Consider the following 26,651-nt stretch of genomic DNA (forward strand, 5'->3'; position numbering starts at 1 on the left):
GTATAGATTTTTTATATTCTGCATTTAGCAATCTTTATATAGGGAGATAAAAGACAATTTTATTTATTCTTTTAAAATCTTATACTGTTTTTTTTCTCTTACGTTTATTTTTCTTTTCCTTCAATTCTACCATCAATTACAATTGAATCTTAGTGCCAGGTCTTTTCTGAGTTCAGGGACTAAGCATAATATTTCATCAAAAATTATACTATTAACTGTTTTTTAGGTAATGGTTCTTAGGTTAAGGAAATTCTGTCTGTAAATGTATATGTTTTTACATTTTTTATTTTTATGCAATTTTATAGATTACTTTCCACATACTGTTATTACAAAATATTGGCTATTTAACTGTGTTGTGCAATATATCCTTGAGCCTGTCTTATAAGATTGTTTGTTACTTTTTGATCCTGTATGGGTATTGAATTTTATCAAACATTTTCATGCATCTATTATGATTATCATATTAGTTCTTTCTTTAGTCTATAAATGTAGTGAATCACATTGAATTATTTTTGATGTTGAAACAACCTAACTTTGCATTCTAGATTTTAACTAAATATTATACTGTATAATTTTTTCATTTTTGTTTTGAAATAATTTTAGGAAAGTTCCCAAATAGACAGTACCCATATATACTTCCCTTGTGGATCAGATGGTAAAGAATCTGCCTGCAATGTGGGAGACCTGGGTTCGATCACTGGGTGCGGAAGATCCCCTGGAGGAGGGAAAGGCTACCCACTCCAGTATTCTGGCCTGGAGAATCCCGTGGACAGAGGAGCCTGGCAGGTTGCAGTTCGTGGGGTTGCAAAGAGTCTGACACAACTGAGCGACTAAGCACACGCATACATACTTCATCCACTTTCCCCTAATGCTAATGCTTTGCACAATTATGGTACAATTATCAAAACTGAAGGTTAATATTGGAACACTGCTATAAATGAAATGACAGAGTTCATAGGGGTTTCACAAGCTTTGCAGACCAATTTTTTTGTTTGTTTCAAGATTAATTCACAATCCTCATCATACTTAGATTTCATATTTCCTTAGTTTCTCCTCTGCAAAAATCCCTTACACATTCTTTGTCTTTCATGACCTCAATGATTTTAAAGAGTGCTAGTCATTTTTAAACTTTTCTTCAATATGAATTTTGTCACCGCGTCTGTTATTGGTGATGTTTACCTTGGTTACTTGGTTAAGGTAATGTCGGCCAGATTTCTCCATGGTAAAGTTATTGTTTTTTTCCTTCTGTAGTTAACATCTTGGAGGAGAGATTTTTGACACTATGCAAATAACCCTTTTGCTCCACAAATCTTTCTCATTAATTTTGGCATCCATCTTGCCAGCAATTATTAAACGGTGTTCTAATGGTGATTTTCTATTTACTTCATTTCTTCTGTATTTATTAATTGGAGTTTGTATGGAAAAACTGTTAAAGGTGATTTCTTTTTTTTTTTTTTTTGAGATACAGTTGCTTTACAATGTTGTGTTAGTTTCTGCTGTACAGCAAAGTCAATCAGCTGTATGTGTACATATGTCCCCTCCCTCTTGAGACTCCCTCCAAGCCTCCCCCCATCCATCTAGGTCATCACAGAGCACCGAGCTGAGCTCCATGTGCTATACAGCAGGTTCCCACTGACTCTGTTTTACACATGGCAGTGTATATATGTTAAACTCAACCTCCCAGTTCGTTCCACCCCCTCAATTTCCCTGTGTCCACCCATCCATTCCTTACCTCTGAATTTCTATACCTGCCCTGCAGATAGGTTCATCTGTACATTTTCCTAGATTCCACAAATAAGTGTTAATATATGGTATTTGTTTTTCTCTTTCTGATTTTCATTCTACATAATAGATTCTTGGTCCTGCTACATATAAAAGTTCTAATTTAAAACACTCCCTAACACCATACACAAAAATAAACTCAAAATAGATTAAATATAAAACCTGACACTGTAAAACTCTTAGAGGAAAACAGACAGTACACCCTTGGACATAAATCACAGCAAGATCTTTTCTGACCCACCTCCTAGAGTAACAAAAATAGAAAGAAAAATAAGCAAATGGGACCTAATTAAACTTAAAATCTTTTGCACAGCAAAGAAAACCATAAATGATATGAAAAGACAACCCTCAGAATGGGAGAAAGTATTTGCAAACAAAGCAACTGACAAAGGATTTATTTCCAAACTATATGAACTGCTTATGAAGCTCAATATAAAAAAATCAATCTAAAACTGAGTGGAAGATATAAATAGCTATTTCTTAAAGGTTATTTCTTATTTCCTCTTTTGGTTTGGACTCTGTCTCCTCCCTCATCATAAGAAAACTTCTCAGAAGAGCTTTACATGAATTATATTTCTTTACATCCTGTTTGACCCTGAGGTCCTTCCAACCTAACTTCATCCTTGATAACTCTACCTACAGAACTCTTGCTGAAGTCGACAGTGGTCCCCATGTGTCTGGTTCTGCTAAGTAAACAGTATCTACCTAAGAAAGTTGACATTTTAACATATAAGAAACTAGCAGATTTAGCTTCTCTTCCTTTGGTCATTGCAGGTCTTCTGTGATTTCCATGGCCACTCCCAAAAGAAGAATGTATTCCTTTATGGCTGCAGCATCAAAGAGACCTTGTGGCAAGCAGAGGCTACTGTAGGTACATCGAATCTCTCGGAAGATGTCAGCTACCGGGTAAGTCATTAGGGGGAATGACATCAAAAATTTTGTGTCCAGATTCTTGCCTTTGAGACGTGCCTCAACCATTATTTTCCTGAATAAGCATTTTGATTATTTTAACTATAGGATTATAGCACAAGCAGGTTGAAGGCATGTGTATCTTTTCCTCACTTTTGATGAATAATGTCTTTCTACCTGGTTACTTTCAATTTTTCTTTTTCCTGTATGATGTGATATAGTGATAGGAAACCTCATTTTAATTCCTGACTTTGTAACTATTAACTGTGTGACTATGATCCATTAACATCACCTCTCTGAACTACCACTCTGTCACCTGTAAAACAAGGATAATGAAAACACTGCCCCTGTTATGTATTTACAGAAGGAACAAAATGATACTGAACTGGAAAAGATCTTAAATAAATATGAAGGGATGAAAAATATTAAGGCATTTCACCATCCACATTCCTCTGTGTGAGCATACTATAAAAATAGACAGTGATCCACTGAACCTAAGTCTCTTTTTTTCTGGGTTCCAGTAACTAGAGATCAGCTATCCCCACACTGAACCCAGATGAGGTTAAGGAGGGGAAAGGAAAGAAGGACTTCTTCCTGTTGGGATAAAGTAGACAAGCTTGCTGCTTACCGGGTATTAGGAAGACGTCGAAGAGGTCAAGTTATCCAAATAAAAAAAATAAATAAATAAATAAAAATTGGCCTTTCTTTAAAATTTATACAGGAAAAGGAAAAAAATGACTTGTTGGAAAAACCTGGTTCTCCTCCTCTGTCTTTCTCCTTTCCTTTTACACAGAACGCTTCATTTCTCACACTGTTGCTTAGTTGCTAAGTCATGTCTAACTCTTTGTGACCCCATGGACTGTAGTCTGCCAGGCTCCTCTGTCCATGGGATTTCCCAGGCAAGAATACTCTAGTGGGTTGCCATTTCCTTCTCCATGGAATCTTCCTGACCCAGGGATAGAACCCATGTCTCCTGAATCTCCTGCATTGGCAGGCAGATTCTTTACCACTGCACCACCTGGGAAGGCCATTTCTGACACTGCTGAGGATCAGGTATTTGCATTTTCCCTCCACCAGGCAATTCTGTGACAACACCTGAGTGTCTTACAATTTAACTGAATTCTAACACTGTCTACCTGGAGATAACATCAGATTTCTCAGGTTAAAGGCTCAGTCCCAGGAGACATCCCCCCCACTTCAGATACCAGTTGCAAGTAGTAAGTCCCCAGGTTACCCACAACTCCTGTCTGACTCAGCTACAAATCAAGGGTTTCCATGATCTCCTTCCCTTTGGGTCTGGTTATTTCCTAGAATAGTTCATAGTATTCAAAGGAACACTTACTTACATTTCCCAGTTTAGTTAAGGATATGCTAAAGGATACAGGTTTTTGACTTAAAACAGTGCACAAAGTGAGAGTTTCCAGTTAAGTTTCATTGAGGACAAAATGAGGACTATAGCTCGGGAGATAGGACCCCAGATAATTCTGCAAAACTGCTCCAGAGAGGCAGGAGGGAAGGTCAGTATATATGTGATTTTAGTGAAGGGGTAATACATGCAATCAAACATCTTTTTTTTTTTTTTTTTGCAGAAGTTTTCTGCTAGTCACGAGGAGAATCGTCACCATGAAGAATTTTATAGTGCTTTTCTAGATATGAGGAGATACAAAAATTAAGTCCATAAAATTGCAGTAGCTCATGATTTAACCCTTGTAGAATTGGATGGCAAGTGGCAAACTGTCACTGACAAGATAAACAGCCATTTGAAAAGATATATAGATATGGGAGGGTCCCAAGTTTCTGTAAGTGTGGAGTCGCAGTGGGGGTACATTACTTTCCAGTGTATGGAAGGCTTCACCAACCTGGAAGCTCCCCCCACTTGCATTCTATTTGGATTTTATGGAAACTTCTTCACATGGGCTTGATCATTTATTAACTCCATCTCTAATCTTTCACAGAGAAGTAGTGATCAGCCCTGATCCAGGAGTGATTCAGGAGCCCACCCAGAGTCCCCTTATTAGAAGAAAATATGCTCCTGTTATTCTTATCACATAGGAATTTACAAGTGTTTTAGGAATCTCATATCAAAACTGGGAATGAAGAGCCAATATATATAGTTCTTACTGCAATGACAGTATCACAATTATGATGGTACCAACCTCTTCTTAGGGGCTTCCCTTGTGGCTTAGATGGTAAAGAATCTGCTTGCAATGCAGGAGACCCAGGTTCAAGCCCCACTCCAGTGTTCTTGCCTGGAGAATTCCATTGACAGAGGAGCCTGGCGGGCTACAGCCCATGGTGCCACAAACAGTCTCTTGCAACTGAGAGACTACACTTTCACTTTCAACCACTTATCATTCTGGATATATGAATTTACTGAATATGAAATACCTTCAGGGTTAGTGAGTATGAAAAGGGGGAAAAAACCCACCAAACTTCTATCTCACCTGAAAATACTTCCCGTGTCCTGAATTGCTCCCCCCTCTTCACTCGTGCCTATTAGAAGCATAACTGCTATTGATCACTAGAATTCCCCCAAGGCTATTAATGCAGAAACAGCAGCTTATCTTCCATGTCCTATTTACTCTAAGGCTCAACCAGAGTACTGGTGATAAACCTCAAGAAGCTTAACTGCATAATCTTACTTAGAAAACTAGCTTGGATTAAAACATTTCATCTTACCAGATCATGCTGACCTATATAAAATTATCTCTTATGAGCAGTACATCTTGAGTTAAAGAATCTATACTATCCAGCCTTAAATATAGAGTCACCACGAATTTTTGCTCTCTTTTTCCAAAAAAAAGTTAACAATACTCATAGATAATGAGAAAACTTGCATCTTTTCCCAGGTGGCACAGTGGTAAAGTATCCATCTGCCAATGCAGGAGACACAAGAGATGCAAGTTCTGTCCCTGTGCCAGAAAGATGCCCTAGAGGAGGAAATGGCAAACCACTTCAGTATTCTTGCCTGGAAAATTCCATGGACAGAGGATTCTGGTGGGCTACAGGCCATGGGTCGACGAGTCAGACATGACTGAGCACACACACACAATAAAACTTACCCCAAAGACTTGTGATGATTAAATGAATTAATGAATGCAAAATGCATAGTAAGCATTCAGTGAAAAGCTATCTAGGAGAAGGCAATGGCAACCTACTCCAGTACTCTTGCCTGGAAAATCCCATGGATGGAGGAGCCTGGTAGGCTGCAGTCCATGGGGTCGCCAAGAGTCGGACAGGACTGGGCGACTTCACTTTCACTTTTCACTTTCATGCATTGGAGGAGGAAATGGCAACCCACTCCAGTATTCTTGCCTGGAGAATCCCAGGGACGTTGGGGCCTGGTGGGCTGCCATCTATGGGGTCGCAGAGAGTCGGACACGACTGAAGCGACTTAGCAGCAGCAACAACAACAACAACAACAATATCAATGTTTGGGAAACTGAAATTAGGTTTAAGACACAGAGAAAGTGTCTGGGGAAGAGTCGAATGTCCCAAGCCTTCTTTCCCCACTCAAGCTGGGGGATCCTAGGAATCATTGCAGTAAGTCTCCAGTGGATCAATTCATGTGTAGAGTTCATCAATTTCCTAATCATTTAAAAACAAAACATATCAAACCACCTCCAGTTATCCTAGCTATCATCATCTTCATTGCTCACACTGACCTAGATCCATCTATGTAAAATCAAAAAGGAAATAGAAAGACTTTACTGTAAATGAGATGGTGTGGCACCCAGTATTTAATGAATGGATAAATTGCCACTGTAGAGGTGTAAAAGGATGTTCCCATTGCACTTTGTAAATTTCACATCCTCCAGGCTCCAAGGCTCCAGTAAAGGGATCATAGATTATGGAGTTTTCCAAATTCACGCCATTAATAGAGTCTGTGATTTTTTGGAGAGAGATTATACTAGCTAAGAAAAGAAGATTCACTTTATTTAAGAAAGGAGAGATCATTTAAATGATGTCAGATTAAACTTTTTGCAACAAGGCAAAGCATTGATAAATTGAAATTATATTCAAGTATTCTCAATCACTTTAGTTGATAAAATAAACCTACCTAAGGAGGCAAAAAAGCTGTACGCAGGAAACTAAAAGACACTGATAAAAGAAATCAATGATGACACAAAAAAATGGGGAGATATACCATGTTCTAGAATTGAAAGAATCAATATTGTGAAAATGACTGTACTACTCAAAGCAATCTACACATTCAGTGCAATCCCTATCAAATTACCAATGGCTTTTTTCACAGAACTAGGACAAAACATTTTACAATTTGTATGGAAACAGTGGCTGACTTTATTTTTTGGGCTCCAAAATCACTGCAGATGGTGACTGCAGCCATGAAATTAAAAGACGCTTACTCCTTGGAAGGAAAGTTATGACCAACCTAGATAGCATATTAAAAAGCAGAGACATTACTTTGTCAACAAAGGTCCATCTAGTCAAGGCTATGGTTTTTCCAGTGGTCATGTATGGATGTGAGAGTTGGACTGTAAAGAAAGCTGAGCACTGAAGAATTGATGCTGTTGAACTGTGGTGTTGGAGAAGACTCTTCAGTGCCCCTTGGACTGCAAGGAGATCCAACCAGTCCATCCTAAAGGAGATCAGTTTTGGATGTTCATTGGAAGGACTGATGTTAAAGCTGAAATGCCAATACTTTGGCCACCTGATGTGAAGAGCTGACTCATTTGAAAAGACCCTGATGCTGGGAAAGATTGAGGGCAGGAAGAGAAGGGGATGACAGAGGATGAGATAGTTGGATGACATCACTGATTCGATGGACATGGGTTTGGGTGGACTCCGGGAGTTAGTGATGGACAGGGAGGCCTGGTGTGCTGCGGTTCATAGGGTCGCAAAGAGTCAGACATAACTAAGCGACTGAAGTGAACTGAACTGATGGAAACAAAAATGACCGCAAATAGCCAAAGCAATCTTAAGAAAGAAAAACATAGCTAGAGGGATCAGACTCCACGACTTCAGACTATACAAAGCTATAGTTTTCAATACAATATTGTACAGACTCAAAACTAGAAATGTTCTCTATTTATGTCTATTTAAGCAGTCATTTAAAGGCTTAGATAAGCAGATTCTATTTTTTCCCATGAATAGTTTATGAAGTACTCCCTATAAGCAGCACTGATCCATGTGCAGAGAAGATACAGACCTGCTCTCATGGAACTTCTAGGCTTCAGAAGAGATTGAAAATAAGCAACTAGTTACATACAGAAAATTATGATGAACACTTTAAAGGAAAAACACAGTGTGAGGGATCATGGGAAAAGAGGGACAAGAATAATGTGTACTAAGTCGTGTATGACTCTTTCGGCCACGTGGACTGTAGCCCACCAAGCTCCTCTGTCCATGGAATTTTCTAGGCAAGAATGCAGGAGTGAGTAGATATTTCCTACTCCAGGCGATCTTCCCAACCCAAGATCGAAACCACATCTCTTGTGTCTCCCACTTTGGCAGGAGGATTCTTTACTGCTGGTGCCACCTGGGAAGCTCCAAGAATGGATGAGTGAGTGAGTGAAAGTCTCCCAGTCATGTCCAACTCTGTGACTGCATGGATTGTAGCCTGCCAGGCTCCACTGTTCATGAAAGGCTCCTCTGTTCATGGAATTCTCCAGGCCAGAATACTGAAGTGGGTAGCCATTCCCTCCTCTAAGGGATCTTCCTAATCCAGGGATTGAACCCAGGTCTCCCTCATTACAAGTGGATTCTTACCATCTGAGCCACTAGGGAAGCCCAAGAATACTGGAGTGGGTAACCTATCCCTTCTCCAGTGGATCTTCCTGACCCAGGAATTGAACTGTAGACTCCTAAATTGCAGGAGGATTCTTTACCAGCTGAGCTACCAGGGAAGTCCCCAAGAGTGGATAGATTAAATCAATTAGGAGGAATTGGAGAAACTCTGAGGATAACATTTATACTTCATTTCCCTTAAAATTATGATGCTATAGGTCTGAAGCCTATGTAGGAACTTAGAGATCATAGTAAATTACATTAATAAACACATTAATATATACTTATGTCCAATGTTTTTATAATTAATTATATTAATCCTTATATTAATCTGATAGCTATGTTAAGCATGGGGACAGTAAGAACCAGAGATATTAAGAGATTTGCTCAGTGTTCTAGAAATAAACAAAAACTGCATTTCTTGAAAAATAGTTCCTTAATTTACATTCTCATCCATTTGTTCTACTTCTCCAGCTTCTCCCAGCAATTTGTCCAAAGACTGACATTATACCATTTCTTATCTAATCTGTATACTTTTTTACTATGTGCTAATTTTTGGAGATTTTGCTAACACCGAAGTGAGAGAACCCTCTGTGTTCATATCACAAAAGTTCTGAACTGTCTAAATGTAGTATTGGTATACTATCAACTCTGGGATGCCATCCTTGGGGTTTGGGAAGGTCCAGGGACTAGTTGTCCCCTCTCTTTAGATAGACTAGGGTCTATTGATGCCTTCTGGCTTCCCTGGTGGTACCGTGGTAAAGAACCTGCCTCCCAGTGCAGGAGAGGCAAGAGGCGCAGGTTCGATCTCTGAATCAGGAAGGTCCCCTGAAATGGAAATGGAAACCTCCTCCAGTATTCTTGCCTGGAAAATCCCATGGACAGAGTAATCTGGCAGGTACAGTCCATGGGGTTGCAGAGAGTCGGACATGACTAAAACGACTGCACACACGCACAGGACATACGGTTACCTTCTAAATGGAAATTAAGTGACCTCACGTGGTATGTACGAATCCAGAGAGTATGGATTTTTATAAGTTTTATAATTGGCCCGACTTCAGATTTATAGATCAGAGGATGAGATTGAGAAGTTCATTTTGGCAGTTATACTCTTTCAGGAAGAAAAGTAACTGTATATGTGCTCCTGCTTAAGAAGCACCAGTGGTCCGTATGTCTGAGATAAGTGAAAACCCAGCCAGAAGACAGGGAGTCTGGGTTGAGCCACTCTCTAAATTTCAGGTCCCTGTGAAGTCTGTGGCTTCCCGTGGGGCTCAGCACAGTAATGTATGAGGCTGGGTATATGTTGCAACAGTGGTTCATAGTGATGCAGGAACATGAGGTGGAAAGATCATAGTCTTTGGAGTTGGCCATGTTGGCATTTGGATCCCATCCCACCCACTTTGTAGTTGAACTTAAGCTAATTCTTTCTGACTTTTCTAAGCTTCAGTTTCCTCATCTTTAAAATGAATAAAAGGGGCTTCCCAAGCGGCACAGTAGTTAAGAACCTGCCTGCCAATGCTGGAGACCCGGGTTCGATCCCTGGGTTAGGAAGATCCCCTGGAGAAAGAATGAAAACCCACTCCAGTATTCTTGCCTGGAGAATCCCATGGACAGAGGAGCCTGACGGGATATAGTCAGTGGGGTCACAAGGAATCAGACATGACTTAGCAACTAAACAGTAACAATAACTACAGAAAAGGATTTAAAAATTGGTACTCAATACTTAGAATTGATATAAGATTTATAGTTGCATATATTAAGTGTTTGATACATTGAAATGCTTAATACTAAGAAGTTATTATTTTTTTTAATGATGCATAGATACAATCCTCTGCAACTCACCATACTTTGATTTTCTTAATTGTAGACTCTTCCCAAAATCCTTGATAAACTCGCACCAGCGTTTACCATGAGCAGCTGCAGCTTCCTTGTGGAGAAATCTCGGGCGTCCACAGCCCGGGTAGTGGTGTGGAGAGAGATGGGGGTGTCCAGAAGCTACACCATGGAGAGCAGCTACTGTGGTTGCAATCAGGGTCCCTATCAGGTATGTGAGGCTGAGGGATACCTCTGCTTTCTGTCCAGCAGCAATGCACCGTGATGGAGAGCTATTGCATACCCATTGATCCTTCTGTCTAGTCTGAAAGAGGAAGAAGTCTCCAGGAAAGTCTGGCCTAGCACCCTTGATCTTGCAGAAGAACTAGTTCAATGAATGCTTTCCCTGGCAGCACAATCTGTGTTGATCCTGGAAGCAATCTGTGGCTGCCTGCTGATTTGGTATTTCAATCGTCTGCCCTCTCTGGCGAGTGGTAGGGAGCCACCTCAGACAGGCACCCCTGCCTTTTATGGAACCTCTTCCTGGCCCTGTTTTATGTATGAGAATAATTTCTTTCCTTTTGCAACACGCAGACCAGTCCCCGATGCATCATCAAAAAAGGCATAGCTCAGGGCGTCGATATTGTCGAGACATATATGGTTGGTGTTTCTCTGTCTTTTGTGTTCAGCCGCTCTCTGTTATCCTGCTGTCGCAGAGCAGACAGAAGTGTGTGCCTGATGCAGGTCTCCCCGAGATGAGCGGGCCTGGGACTCGTGTCTTAATGGTGAAGGAAAGGGCTGGAATGAATCATATTCTTCCTACAGCTGTATTATCTGTATGAGCAGCTGGGTAGCTCTGAGAGCTGCTTGCCCCACTCCCCGACTAGAGGACCGTAAATAAGGGGCATGGTGACAGTGCCAGGGCAATAGCCTCTTCTAAATGTGTTAGGCAAGATGACAGACTACTCCTGGGTGACTTCTATTCAACCCTAAGTGTTCCTGGACCTTGCCAGCATTAAAGCCCACCGCGTTGGCTTTGATCCTCTCCTGGAACCATTAGGAAGCACTTGGCATCTCCATGATCCCGTGCTCGTAGAAATCTGTTAGCCATCAAAGGCAGTTCAGGGAGTGACAGGTGGGTAATGAACATTATCTAACTTCCCATCTGCTCAGAGATACTTTTCAACATAGGGCTCCTGACCAACCAGTTTGACCTATCAATTGTGTTAAATCGTCAGTTTGTCTATAAACAGTGGCCTGAAGAATTGTTTTTATTACTGAATTAATAAACGATGAGAATGAATTAATCTTTATTTACAAACATCAATCTGATTCAGAGTAAAGACCTCCCTCTTCCAATTAATGGCAGTACATTGCTTGCCTGTGTTAACCTCTATGTTTCATGTATGAAATGCAGATACTATTAAGGATTCCTCTCCTTCCTGATAACCCTGGAGGAGGAAATGGCAGCCCACTGCAGTATTCTTGCCTGGAGAATCCCATGGACAGAGGAGCCTGCCGGGCTGCAGTGCATGGGGTCACTGAGAGTCAGACACGCCCGAGCGACTGAGCACACACTCATGCTCCTTCCTGCCAGGCAACATTTTTGTAAAGGTCGAAAGAAAATACATAAACAAAAGTACTTGGAGGGTTATTGCATTAGGATTCTGTTCACTCTCTTGACATTCAAAACCCATAGATAGGATTGGGGAAAAAAAAAAAAAATTCTGGACTATTGTGACTCAAGAAGTTACGCTTCTCGACTTGTGCCTCTCTCGCCATATGCTTCTCGATGGAAATGGGCCAGTCACTTGTTTAAAAGACAACTCCATGCATCGCTCACAGATTTATTGGATTGGTGACTTTCATTGACTTTGTTTCTCCAAGCACCAATTCAGGCTAACAGCTTCTAGTCACATAAGTATCAGTGCCATTCACAATAAATCAGCCAGACACTCAAAGGCGCTTGGAGCTGTTGTTTGAAAACTAAGTGACTCATAGGTTGAGGCCCTCACCAGCACTCCATCTTTCAGGCAACACACACGGTGTCTGTTGGAAATGGCAAACAGTGAAAGAAGCTCTCCCAGTGGGATGGCTTTCAGATATGGACTCAGCATTGGTGCTGTGAAATTTTCCACATGGCCTTTGCACGGGGTCTCTATAAGGAAGCACTGAGAAGGAATGGGCTCAGAGAAAAGTCCTAACAGTGCCAGACCTGGCTTTGCTTTCAAGATCCTATTCTGCATATGAAACACCTCTCTGAAAGGACTGGTTTTCCCTTTCCCTTTGTTTTTCTGCTCTTACAATTGTTGTTGAGCAACTGAGCAGAATTGCAGACTGAACAAGAGGATGGTGAGTAATTTTACATATTGGGGGGCCCCCTGGGGAGAGGAAGTTAGCCCAGAGTTGGGTGTTTCGGTGATTTTCGTCTGAGGTATATAATGAAATCTATGAGCTGTAAAGCTGCATAGAAATTTCCATCCTGAGCATACTGCAAATGACTTTTGTACTTTGAGAAGCCGAATCCCAGTTGAGTCCTGAGGTTATTATTCTAAGGTCATCTTTCCATTTTTTTTTGTTTAGCATTACCATTTATCCAAAGATGGAGGGTGCTTAAACACCCCCATGAGGGACATTCCTTCCTTCCTTCATAAGAATATAAATATTTTTGTAGTTTCTCTGGTTAATGCAGCTTTAAAGTAGTTCCAATCATTTCTCCCAGCACACTAAGTATCTGATTTGATAGTACTGAAATGAAATATCATTTCTTACAGTGACATTTATGTTGGAACAACACTGAAGCATATAAGCTCTCACCTTCTAATAATTATTAATACTATGATATTTTCCCTTCTATTTTCCAGTCTATCGTTGACTAATGTTGAAAAAAAAAATTCTCCTGTTTTTTTTTTCCTTTTGAAACATAGCCTGTACTGCTAGGTTATATGCTCTGATCCATAATTTGTATTTAATATGGAGGTCCCACCCACTGAGAGATTTACTTGTCTTTGGACTGGCCCAAAGCTGTGGAGATTGTTGAGAGGAAAAGCCAAAGTGGAATGATGCATCCTTTGGAGGCTTATTTTTTAAGTCACTCAGCCTATGTGGACAGCTGTGTGCTTTACACTGAGTGTTTGTGACTGGGGGTCACATGCATGGTGTGTTTGCATATTCAAAAGCTGATGACTGGGTCCCCGGGGGCTGCTGGTGGCTTAGGAGGCTAATGTGAACACTCCCACCCAAACAGGCTGTTGACAGGCTCCTTGGCAGTGTTGCTGACTCCTGGGATGGCCAGGAGGGTCTCAGTCAGAGGAAGGACAGAAGATGGGTGACTCAGCTGAGGTCTGAAGAGTGACTCAACTGCATGTTGACAAGCCCTACCTGCCAGCCGCTTGCCTTGTATTGTGGACTCCCCAGCTATCCATCCTCTTTACCACCAAGAGAGAGATATTTCAGGAGCCCCAGCCTATTCAAATCATAGTACTGCCCATTACCCATCATCGTGTTTAGGAAAAAATCCAAACTCCTCATCATGAGGGAGGCCAACTCCTCACCATCAGTGTGAGGCCTTTGACAGCCTCCTCATTCATTATTTTTAAAGATTTTTTAAAACTCTTTTTTAACATTTACTTTTAACTGAAGAATACTTACAATATTGTGTTGGTTTCTGACATACATCAACATGGATCAGTCATAGGTACACATATGTCCCCTCCCTCTTGGGCCTCTTTTCCACTTCCCACTCCCTCCCACGCCTCTAGATTGTCAGAGAATCCCAGTTTCAGTTCCTTGAGCCATACAGCAAGTTCCCACTGGCTATCTACATATATGCTTAGAATCTATGTTTCCATGCTACTCTTTTTTTAAAAAGATTTTTTTTAATGTAGATCATTTTTAAAGGCTTTATTGAATTTTTTACAGTATTGCTTCTGGTTTAGGCTTTTCGGCTTTTTGGCTGTGAGGCAGGTGGGATCTTACTTAGCTCCTCGATCAGGGATTGAACCTGGACCCCCTGCATTGGAAGGTGAAGTCTTAATCACTTCCCATCCCTCCTCATTCATGTTTTTATACCCAGTGTCTTCTTTAGTATGGAATAGGTGTTATGTATGTGTGTTGTCTCACCAATAAATGGATAAGTGAATGAATAAATGGTGATTTCCAGGTAGGGTCAGATGATTTTCCTCTGTCCATGGATAACTAGAAAAAGGAGATGAAATTCCCACCATGGTCTAAATGTGATTAGAAGCTATTCTAAAATTTGACTTTAAGAGTTGTAATTCATGGAAATGGAAAGTGTGTGGGTGAGACCGGGAAATGAATAAGAATGCAACTCAGACTTCTCAGGCCTGTCACTATATACTTGATTTAAGAGCATCTAATGATTCGTTCTCAGAGTAAGGCAATTCTAGTCCAGGTGTGAAACTTCACATGGCCACATTCTAATAACAGATGAGGATTAGACAGGAAGACATCCACCTGTGCATGTGGAAGAAGCTGCGAGGCACCTCCTACATCCCCCTGGAGAGATGCTGATTCCCCATTGGCTCACAGCTGTGTCCATCACCAGAAATTGCCTAGAGCTGGTAGAAGCTGCTTTGACCAAAGCCCTGGCTTCTCTGTGTGAGCCTGCATCCCACGGCTGGTCTATGTGGGGGTACAGTGCCTGGCCCAGTTGGGAAAACACCAAAGAGAGGGACATTCCAGCTCCAGAAGTCCATGTAGGGTCATCTGGGCCTCAGCTGCAACTGTGTTGAAGCTCAGCTTCCTCCTCAGCCCAAGTCTGCTTTTCTCACCACTCACAGGTGGGATTATGTCATGTATCCCCCTTCTCTTGCAAATCCTTCTGCAAAACAGCTTATAACAGTATTTCACAAAGATTTAAATTAGGAAACATAAATGTTGGAATGAAGTACCTAAGCTGTTGAAGATAGGTTGATAGGGATGAATTTCATATAAAAATTAAATCATCTCAACTTGGCTTTCAAGGCTCCCAGTGCTCTCTTATTCAACAGCCCACTCTGTCCATGTGGTTTCCCAGGCAAGAATACTGGAGTAGGGTAGCCATTTACTTCTCCATGGAATCTTAGTGACCCCGGGATAGAACTTGCATCTCCCACATTGGTAGGTGGGTTCTTTACTGTGGAGCCAACAGGGAAGCCCCTCACACTGGTGGTCTACTGCTGTGTGGTCCAGAAGGGAGGTTGAGTATATTGGTTTCCCATGGCTACTTTATGAATTACCAAAAATGAACAGGGCTTCCCAGGTAGCTCAGGTGGTAAAGAAACTGCCTGCAATTCAGGAGACATGGGTTTGATCCCTGGGGTGGGAACATCCTCTGGAGAAGGGAATGGAGCCCACTCCAGTATTCTTGCCTGGAGCATTCTTGCCTGGAAAGAGGAGCCTGGAGGGCTGTGGTCCATGGGGTCACAAGGAGTTGGACATGACTGAGTGACTAACACTTTCAGGGGCTTAAAACAGCACATATTTATTCTGTAACATTCCTGGAGACGAGAAGTTCACCATTCAATTCAGTTCAGTCGCTCAGGCATGTCCGACTCTTTGCGACCCCATGAATCGCAGCACGCCAGGCCTCCCTGTCCATCACAATCTCCCGGAGCTCACTCAAACTCATGTCCATCGAGTTGGTGATGCCATCCAGCCATCTCATCCTCTGTCATCCCCTTTTCCTCCTGCCCCCAATCCCTTCCAGCATCAGAGTCTTTTCCAATGAGTCAACTCTTCGCATGGGGTGGCCAAGGTACTGGAGTTTCAGCTTTAGCATCATTCCTTCCAAAGAAATCCCAGGGCTGATCTCCTTCAGAATGGACTGGTTGGATCTCCTTGCAGTCCAAGGGACTCTCAAGAGTCTTCTCCAACACCACAGTTCAAAAACATCAATTCTTTGGTGCTCAGCTTTCTTCACAGTCCAACTCTCGCATCCATACATGACCACAGGAAAAACCATAGCCTTGACTAGACGGACATTTGTTGGCAAAGTAATGTCTCTGCTTTTGAATATGCTATCTAGGTTGGTCATAACTTTTCTCCCAAGAAGTAAGTGTTTTTTAATTTCATGTCTGCAGTCACCATCTGCAATGATTTTGGAGCCCCCCAAAATAAAGTCTGACACTGTTTCCACTGTTTCCCCATCTATTTCCCTTGAAGTGATAGGACCACATGCCATGATCTTAATTTTCTGAATGTTGAGCTTTAAGCCAACTTTTCCACTCTCCTCTTTCACTTTCATCAAGAGGCTTTTGAGTTCCTCTTCACTTTCTGCCATAAGGGTGGTGTTATCTGCATATCTGAGGTTATTGATATTTCTCCCAGCAATCTTGATTCCAGCTTGTGCTTCTTCCAGTCCAGCATTTCTCATGATGTACTCTGCATAGAAGTTAAATAAGCAGGGTGACAATATACAGCCTTGACGTACTCCTTTTCCTATTTGGAACCAGTCTGTTGTTCCATGTCCAGTTCTAACTGTTGCTTCCTGACCTGCATATAGGTTTCTCAAGAGGCAGGTCAGGTGGTCTGGTATTCCCATCTCTTGAAGAATTTTCCACAGTTCATTGTGATCCACCATTATGGGGTTAGAAATACCATGTTTTCTCTGAAAGCCCTAGGGAAGAATCTGGCTGATGGCTTTCTCTTCACTTCTGATGTTTGCTGGCTTGTAGACGCATCACTCGAATGTCTTCCCATCATCACCTGGTCTTCTCCACTTGTCTGGCTCTGTCTCCATGTCTTCTCTCCTTTTCTTACAGGAACACCAGTTATATTGCATTTGGGACCCACACTCCTCCGGTATGACCTCATCGAAACTAATTACATTTCCAACAACCCTATTTCTGGATCAGGTCACATTGTGCAGTTCTTGGCATGACACTGATTTGGGGGAGACGTTATTTAATCTAGTGCACTGGGTCAGACAAGAAGGTACAGAATAGTTAGATCTAAGAACCGAAAAGAGGTTTTTATTTATCTTCATACTGCTGTGCTGTGAAGCCCAAACAGATGATCACCAGTCTTGTTTTCACGATCAAGAACATGAGAAGTTTTAGATTTTCTTGGAATTTCTTGGAAGACAAATTTGAGAGCTATGCCATAGATAATTAATTCTTTAAAAAAAATATTTTTGTTTATTTTTTAAGTGTCTGAGCCACCTGGGAAGCCCAAATTATTTTCACTTTTCTTTTAGATAATGAATTCTGTTTAGTGCTGGTTGAGTATTATAACATACAATGCCCTTAAGGAAGCAATAATAACAAACAGTCTATGTTGTTTACTGTGTGTAAAACCTGGAAAGGCTACCCACTCCAGTATTCTTGCCTGGAGAGCTCCATGAACGGAGGACCCTGGCTGGGTATAGTCCATGGGGTTGCAAAGAGTTGAACACGACCGAGCAACTAACACACTCCACCAAAATCTTTGGTAGCTGTAAGTTAATCCATTTTTTTGATACTGCAGGGTAAAACACTGTCAATTTGTTTTATCATCATCACCACTGTCATCCTTGTTTTACTAATTGGGATACTTAGGCAGAGTGGTTAAGTAGCTTATTCAATGCCATGCAGTTAATAACTTTTAGACTTAAGATTCGGAGAAGGCAATGGTATCCCACTCCAGTACTCTTGCCTGGAAAATCCCATGGACAGAGGAGCATGGTAAGGTACAGTCCATGGGGTGGCTAGGAGTCGGACACGGCTGAGTGACTTCACTTTCACTTTTCACTTTCATGCATTGGAGAAGGAAATGGCAACCCACTCCAGTGTTCTTGCCTGGAGAATCCCGGGGATGGGGGAGCCTGGTGGGCTGCCGTCTATGGGGTCGCACAGAGTCGGACACGACTGAAGCGACTTAGCCGCCGCCGCAGCAGCAGCAGCAGCAGCAGCAGCAGACTCAAGATGTGACTGCACATACGTGTGGCCCTGGAATCTTTGCCTTTACCCGCCCTACTTTCTGCCTTGCTGAATGACACTGGTGGAAGGAATCCTGGGCTTGGGAAACAGGTGACCCAGCTTCTGCTTTTGGCTATCACTAAGGAAATCTGCCCTTCCCAGGTAGCGCTAGTGGTAAAGAACCGACCTGCCAATGCAGGAAATGTAAACGACGTGGGTTCAGTCCCTGGGTTGGGAAGATCCCCGGAGGAAGGAAATGGCAACCCACTCCAGTACTCTTGCCTGGAGAATCCCATGGACAGAGGAGCCTGGCAGAAGGCAGTCCATGGGGTCACACAGAGTCAGACACAACCGGACGGCTAACACTTTCACTTTCAAGGAAATCTGCAACAATGGGTATGGGTTTCTTGTCTATAATAAGAAGACATAATTAGAACTAAGACATGGGCATGTGGTGGTGGTTTGCTCGCTAAGTTGAGTCTGACTCTTTGTGACCCCCTGGACTGTAGCCCACCAGGCTTCTCTGTCCATGGGATTTTCTAGGCAAAAATACTGGAGGAGGTTGCCTTTTCTTCCTCCAGGGGATCTTCCTGAACCAGGGATTGAACCTGGGTCTCCTCCAGGGAAGACCGAAGACATGGGCATGGTCTCTGGTAAATTGTGTTTGAAATAGGCAGCCTTTGATGATTATCCATGGGGCTTTTGTGTTACCTAGACCAGGTTGACTTGGCATGATTTTGAAACCCCTAAAAATCTTCAGTAACCACTGCTGGGCATGTGATTTTTCTAATGGGAAACTACTGTGCTTTTATAAGCACCAATTAGCTATTTGTGAGGAGGAAATGGCAGCCCACTCCAGTATTCTTGCTGGAAGAATCCGTTAGACAGAGGAGCCTGGTGGGCTACGGTCCATGGGGTCACAGAGTCAGACACGACGGAAGTGAGAAGCAGCAGCTACTTGTCAGGAGCCTTTGTTCATCCATCCCGTCCTTTCACACCCCTTCATCCATCCTGACCTGTTTCTTTGTTGGCCTTTCCTGAGTAAACAAAAAGACTCTGGAGGAATGTAACACTATGAACCGACAGCTTTCTACCAGCGGGGAAAATGAGGGAAGCAGAGCTAGTCTTCAGTGAAACAAGCTATTGAAGTTTGTATCAGACAAGTCCCTGCATTGCTTCTAAACTCATTTTCCTTTCTGGTGACTGCTTTCCTTGTCCTGTCAGGGAACTACGGTTCTCACACAGCTCTTTGGACTTGACTAGTCTTTATTTGAGGACACTTCTCTTCCTCAGATGTCCTAAACTGAAAAATTGCCCCCCTGTCAGGGAATACACGTACATTCTTTCTCTCTCGACCAAACACATTTATGTGTACATATCATATGTGTACGCACATATTACCTATTAGTGGTTCCCCATAAATTCATACAGGAAGTATGGCTGATTTAAAAAAAAAATTATTTATCTTTTTTTTTTTTTTTTTTTTCATTTTTTGACTGTGCCAAGTGGCATGTAGGATCTTGGTTCCCCAACCAAGGAAGAAACCTGCTTCTGCTTCATTGGAAGAGCAGAATCTTAAACACTGGACCACCAGGGAAGTCTCAGCTTATCCTTTAGTGTGGGTGTCTGTGTTAGACACCCAGGCTTCCCTGGCAGCTCAGACAGTAAAGAATTTACCTGCAGTGCGGGAGACTTGCGTTCAATTCCTGTGTCAGGAAGATCCCGTGGCCAAAGGAATGGCTACCCACTCCAGTATTCTTGCCTGGAGAATTCTATGGACAGAGGAGCCTGGCAGGCTGCAGTCTATGGAGTTACAGAATCAGACACGACTGGGCGACTGACACACTGTTAGACACTGATTTCCAAGGAGACCTCTGCACTACGCAGTCATAACTTTGAGACAATTACCTGACCTCTACGAGGTTTAGTTGTAAAAACGATTTCCTCCCTATTCCTCCCTATGCAGATGCTGTTAAGACTGAATGAACAAATGGCTGTAAAACACGGATCTTTATTTTTCTAGTAGACATTCATATTTTTTTTAACCATCTGTACTATTATTGATGGTATGTAAAAATTTTTAATGATTACTTTCTCTTTTAATTTTAAATAAAGACACCTCGGCTCTAACTTTTACCCATAATTGTCTTATTCAGATCTTAATTAGAACCTTTGGGGTTGGAGATTAGGTTATCTGTGATTTTATTAACTTTGCTATGAAGCCATGGTTGAGAATCATAGATTTTGACTTTTACTGAGGCTAATAAACGCTGGACTGGAAGAAACACAAGCTGGAATCAAGATTGCCGGGAGAAATATCAATAACCTCAGTTATGCAGATGACACCACCCTTATGGCAGAAAGTGAAGAGGAACTCAAAAGCCTCTTGATGAAGGTGAAAGTGGACAGTGAAAAAGTTGGCTTAAAGCTCAACATTCAGAAAACAAAGATCATGGCATCCGGTCCCATCACTTCATGGGAATTAGATGGGGAAACAGTGGAAACAGTGTCAGACTTTATTTTGGGGGGCTCCAAAATCACTGCAGATGGTGATTGCAGCCATGAAATTAAAAGACGCTTACTCCATGGAAGGAAAGTTATGACCAACCTAGATAACATATTCAAAAGCAGAGACATTACTTTGCCAACAAATGTCCGTCTAGTCAAGGCTATGGTTTTTCCTGTGGTCATGTATGGATGTGAGAGTTGGACTGTGAAGAAGGCTGAGCACCGAAGAATTGATGCTTTTGAACTGTGGTGTTGGAGAAGACTCTTGAGAGTCCCTTGGACTGCAAGGAGATCCAACCAGTCCATTCTGAAGGAGATGAGCCCTGGGATTTCTTTGGAAGGAATGATGCTAAAGCTGAAACTCCAGTACTTTGGCCACCCCATGCGAAGAGTTGACTTATTGGAAAAGACTCTGATGCTGGGAGGGATTGGGGGCGGGAGGAGAAGGGGATGACAGAGGATGAGATGGCTGGATGGCATCACTGACTCGATGGACGTGAGTCTGGGTGAACTCCGGGAGTTGGTGATGGACAGGGAGGCCTGGCATGCTGCGATTCAAGGGGTCACAAAGAGTCGGACATGACTGAGTGACTGAAGTGAACTGAACTGAATATCCATATATCTATATTTATAGATTTAGGTATATTGAAACAGCTTCTGTATGTATTATTTAGACATTTCCTCTATTATCTACCTTTTATTCTATCAAAAGAATAATATATAATATTATTATTTTATTTAATAATATAATCTATATAATAGTTTATAGATGAGGTTCTAGGAAAGGGGAGGGAAACTTGTGAGTCTGCTCTTAGGGGAAGAGTGAGGAGTAGAGGGCAGGGCAAGGAAACAGATTTAAATTCCTCCAAAATTTCTGAATTTAAAAGCCTACTCTGGGACTTCCCTGGTGCTCCCATGGTTAAGATTCACCTTCCAAGGCCAGAGGTGCAGGATTGATCCTGGTCAGGGAGCTGAGTTCCCACATGACTCATGGTCAAACAGCCAAACATAAAGCAGAAGCGATGTAACAAACTCAATAGAGACTTTTTTTAAAACCCTATTCTGATCATGAGCACAATTCCAGAAAATATTTTGGATCACTGTTCTCTTGGAAGTAATTTTTCTATCCTAGGGGGAACCTCATACGGACTATAACTCTTTCTGAGCTCTGAATGAGAGTCGAGGGGCATTTAATTTCATTAATGTAATTTGAGAATTGTTGTTGTTGTTGTTCAGTCATTAAGTCATCTCAGACTCTTTGTGACCCCATGGACTGTTTCATTCCAGGGTCCTCTGTCCTCCATTATCTCCCGGAGTTTGCTCAAATTCATGTCCATTGAGACAGTGATGCCATCTAATCATCTCATCCTCTGCCACCCTTTTCTCCTTTTGCCTTCAATCTTTCCCAACATCAGTCTTTTCCAATGAATCGACTCTTTGCATCAGGTGGCCAAAGTATTGGAGCTTCAGGTTCAGCATCAGTCTTTCTAATGAATATTCAGAACTGATTTCCTTTAGGATGGACTGATTTGATTTCCTTGCAGTCCAAGGGACTCTCAAGAGTCTTTTCTAGCACCACAATTCTAAAGCATCAATTCTTCAGCACTCAGCCTTCTTTATGGTCCAACTCTCACACCCATACATGACTACTGGAAAAATAGTATTACTTAAAACTTTAATGTGCATAAAAATTACCTTGTAATTTTTGTGTATAGTGCAGATTTCTGAACCACATCTCTGTTAGACCTGGGGTTTGGCCCAGGAATCTGCATTTCTTTAAGCACTCCTGGGAATTGCGATTCTTAGTCACTGAGAGATGAGGGGGGACACCCAGAGGTAAAAGGGGAGATGGTTTTGAAGCTAGTTTTTGTAGTTTCTGTTTTTGTTCTCTTTCTCCTGATTTGCTCTCGGCTATGGAGACTTTTTCATGGCTTTTATTGTAAAGTCTCAAATTTTCTGCTTCTCCCCACCTTTAATTTTTTTTTTTTTTTTTTTGGTTTGTATGTTGTGTTTCATCTGTGTTGTAACTGGCTTAGTTCTCCCAGAAAAGTTGTATTTAAAAACTACCTAATATCCCAGTGAGTTGAAAGACATTTTTCGTTTTGTTTATTTTTCTAGTTTTTCGGACAGCATGAGGTTAAAGTTTCTTAAATTGCTTGTAGAACAAAAGGGTCTAGGAACTGATATAATTATACACCAAATTGTTTGCCTTTGTGTACACTTTTCTGGGGAAAGTGTCTACAGTTTTTTAAGATATTTTTAAAGGGAGAGCAACTACCCCACCCCCCAACACACACTCACACACACACACACACACACACAAAGATTAAGAGCTCATACTTCAGTTTATTGAATCCAAGATTTCCAGGGAGCCCATCACAGCTTCCCAGCGTCTGCTTTTAAATCAGCCCAGAAGTGTTTGACTTGACTTTGTGAAAATCAAATGGGGTCTGTAAATCGCTCTCTGTCTACTTATCAATTAGTGCAAGAACAATGATGCATCTCATTAAGTGTGTATTAGAGTAACTTCAATCTAAATCTTCTGTGATTACCCATAGGACAATAATGTTTTCTGCTTTGTACAGGTGGTCATTTAGAATGAGAAGCAGTTCCCAAGCTTCACCTGGGATTAATGCACAGTCTCAGGCCCCACCTACTGCTTCAGGATCTGCCTTGTAATAAGATTCCCAGGTGATCCATGTTCCTAGGAAAGCCCTGATTTAGAGCATCCTTGGTTTGCTGAGAGGGCTTCCCAGGTGGCTCAGTTGGTGAAGAATCTGCCTGCAATCCAGGAGACTCAGGTTTGATTTCTGGGTCGAGAAGATCCCCTGGAGGAGAAAATGGCAACCCACTCCAGTATTCTTGCCTGGAGAATTCCATGGACAGAGGAGCCTGATGGATTGCAGTCCATGGGGTTGCAAAGAGTCGGATATGACTGAGCATGCATGCATACGTACAATTGGTTGGCAGGGCCTTGAGAAAGGATTAGAGGTCCAGAAAGGGAAAACTTAGGGAGCTCTAACTTTTCTGTTAGACAAGGACTTTGTTCCCAGAAATTTTGTGAGCTGGAATGAGGTGCTGTATGTGAATGTGATTTAAAAGGTTAACATAATCCCTAATATGAGACCTTTAAAAAAATAGAGTATAATTGCTTTACCATGTTTTGTTAGTCTCTGCTGTACAATTAAGTGAATCAGCTATATGTATACATATACCCAATCCCTCTTGAGACTCCCTCCCACCCCCATCTCACCCCTCTAGGTCATCGCAGAGCCCCGAGCTGAGCTCCCTGTGCCGTCCAGCAGCTTCCCACTAGCTGTCGATTTTACACATGGCAGTGTATATATGTCAGTGCTACCCTCCCAGTCATCCCCTCATCTCCTTCCCCTGCTGTGTCCACAGGTCCATTCTCCAAGTCTGTGTCTCTCTCTTGCCTTGCAAACAGGTTCTTCAGTACCATCTTCAACAGGAGACCTTTTGTTGATATGTGCAACTATTTTAACGCTAGATGAGTTTGCTGTTGTTTTCTTCCCCACTGTACTTTCTGTTCTATATCAACCTTCTCCATTCTGGGGCTCAGAACAGAGGACCATTTCCCAAACATCTGCTTTGTCATTGGAATGACACTCCATTCCTTTGTAGAGAAAAATATGAAATCGAAATGCTAATCTATCATTTTAGTATGAAACTCTATTTGAATCTTTCATGTCAATCCCCTTTCTCTCTCTCTCTCTCTTTTTTTTTTTTATGAACAATGATTCAACAAGTGTTGCCTTAATATTCTGCTTTTGTTTTGGTTTCTTAACCTCTTTGTATATCTCAAAACACATAATGAGCTATTTATTAACTCACTGCAGGCTTAATGATATAGTGAAATATGTTCCTCATTCTGTATCCCCTTATTCCATAAAGTCTGTCAGCCTTATGATTAGACTGTTAAAAGGAATTAAATAAAAATCAAGAGGCAGAGATGCTAATAAGGTTGCCAGCAGGGGCCTTTCCTGGGATTTCTAAAGCCCTGGGAGCTGTGAGTTTTAAATGCCCATTGTAGAAAATGGTTCATTGTATCAAAAATAAGGTCAGAATCAGGCAGCACAGGATAATCCAATGAGCCTCTGATGACCTCTGATAGGTTAAAAATAATTTGGCTTCAAAGGAGCAGGAAGAAGAAAAGATGGTTTATCTCTGTAAATCTTTCTCTCCTCATGTGATTAATGTAAATGCAAGAACCCAGATGCCCTAAGGGAGCAGATATAAAAACAAAGAATTCATTTAATATAGGTTTTTTTTTTTTTTTTTTATCCCATTGCACAGCATGTGGGATCTTAGTTACCTGATCAGGGATCAAACCTATGCCCCTTGCAGTGGAAGTGAGGAGCCCTAACCACTGGACTGCCTGGGGACTCCCTAATCTAATTATTAAACATTTTGCACAGAGAAGATGGATTGGCCCAGCCTGAGATTCATTTCTCTGGTTCTTGGTGCATGATTGAGTTCCTTGGGGTAGCATCTCCTTACAAATGTGCTGAGAAGGCAGGATTCAGGTTTTGGAAGTATTATCTGTGGGGTTGTCTCCTCTAGAACATGGAGTGGACCCTGGACCACAATACCATCCTTAACTGGGGGTGGGGTGGGGGTGGAGGGGCAGGTAATGGTTCTATTTTTCCAGCTATTTTTTCCATATTATTTATCATATTTCACATCAGTGGAGTAGACTTGGAAATTTTTTATAAAACTGAGCAGTGATTCTCTTTACATCTATTTTCCATACATTCCATATAAATGAGAAGAGAACATCCCATGGACAGGGGAGCCTGGTGGGCTACGGTTCATGGGATCATAAAGAGTTGGACATGACTGAAGCAACTTAGCAGCAAAAAAAAAAAAAAAAAGAATACTTTGAACCGTGTTGTCAGAAGGTAGGCAGTAGACATTTTTATATAGATTTATAATTGTTTTATCAGTTAGTTAGCACATTTTTATTAGGTATCTACTTTGTTTTAAGCTGAAGCTAGGAACTTGAGGATATATATGGAAAGCTGAAAACACTTAGCCAAAGTCAGATACATGGTCAATTCATCTTCATTCTGCATTCATTCTTTCTTTCATTCATCATTCAATAAACATTTAAAAAAAATCCAGACAATATGTTAGGTGCCAAGAATATGACAGAGAGTATATATGACAGCTTCTTACTCTCCCAGAGTTTATGGTTCAGACAGAAAGGAAGTTAATTAAGTAAGCAATAGCAACAGAGAGTCCTATAAAACAACTGGGTGCTGTAAGAAACACAGAAGGAGATCATTTAGACCTTCCTTAAATGTTTTTGAGCAGAATATAAATTATCCATTAGTTATTTTTGTTTTGCAAAATTGGGGGAGGTAACTTTTGTAATGAAATAGAATATAATTGATGGAAAGTAGCAAAGGCTCAGGAAGTTCTTGACTTTTGCTTCATCCCAGTTTCCTTTTATGCTTTCTTTCCATTGCCTATTTCTAAATCTCACCGTGGACTTCCATGATGGTGGCATGTGTTAGGCTGCATCTGGGTCCACTGGAGCACACAACTATTAATATAATATCCTTCTCCTTATTCTACCATGCCTTCCTTGGGAAGATACAGAAATGTTTTGCAGGTGTTTCTATGAGGCTTATAGTTGACTATAGCTCCCTGAAGACACACGGTCAAATCAGAAAGATCAAAAATGTCTCAAAATCCTTCTTAGGCTGATAATGAATGATGAAATACAAATAAGGGTAATCTTGATTACTTTGTGAAATGAATTTCTGTATATCTGCAAGTATTCCTGAAAGCAGCAGCAATTACAGCAATAAAAATACCTTACCTTTGCAGAGTGGTTTATAATTTGGAAAATGCTTTCATAAACTTTATTATCTCAGATGAGACAGAAAACCACCATAGACCAAGCATGAGAGAAAATGAAAGTGAGAGATAAGGAAAGTGAGTCAGGAATGAGATGGAAAGTAATACAAA

General features: G+C 41.5%; 1 protein-coding gene across 1 annotated transcript in view; it reads left to right on the forward strand.

The window, feature by feature from the left end:
• The window catches only part of AGBL1 (AGBL carboxypeptidase 1), a 939,272-nt gene that overhangs the window by 522,923 nt on the left and 389,698 nt on the right, over positions 1-26,651 (forward strand). The window contains exons 20-21 of the mRNA XM_015459153.2: positions 2,557-2,688; positions 10,307-10,483. Of these exons, the coding sequence (XP_015314639.2) occupies positions 2,557-2,688; positions 10,307-10,483 (309 nt within the window). The remainder of the gene's footprint in view (positions 1-2,556; positions 2,689-10,306; positions 10,484-26,651) is intronic.

This window comes from Bos taurus, chromosome 21 (genome assembly GCF_002263795.3).
Source record: "Bos taurus isolate L1 Dominette 01449 registration number 42190680 breed Hereford chromosome 21, ARS-UCD2.0, whole genome shotgun sequence".
NCBI classification, from domain to species: domain Eukaryota; kingdom Metazoa; phylum Chordata; class Mammalia; order Artiodactyla; family Bovidae; genus Bos; species Bos taurus.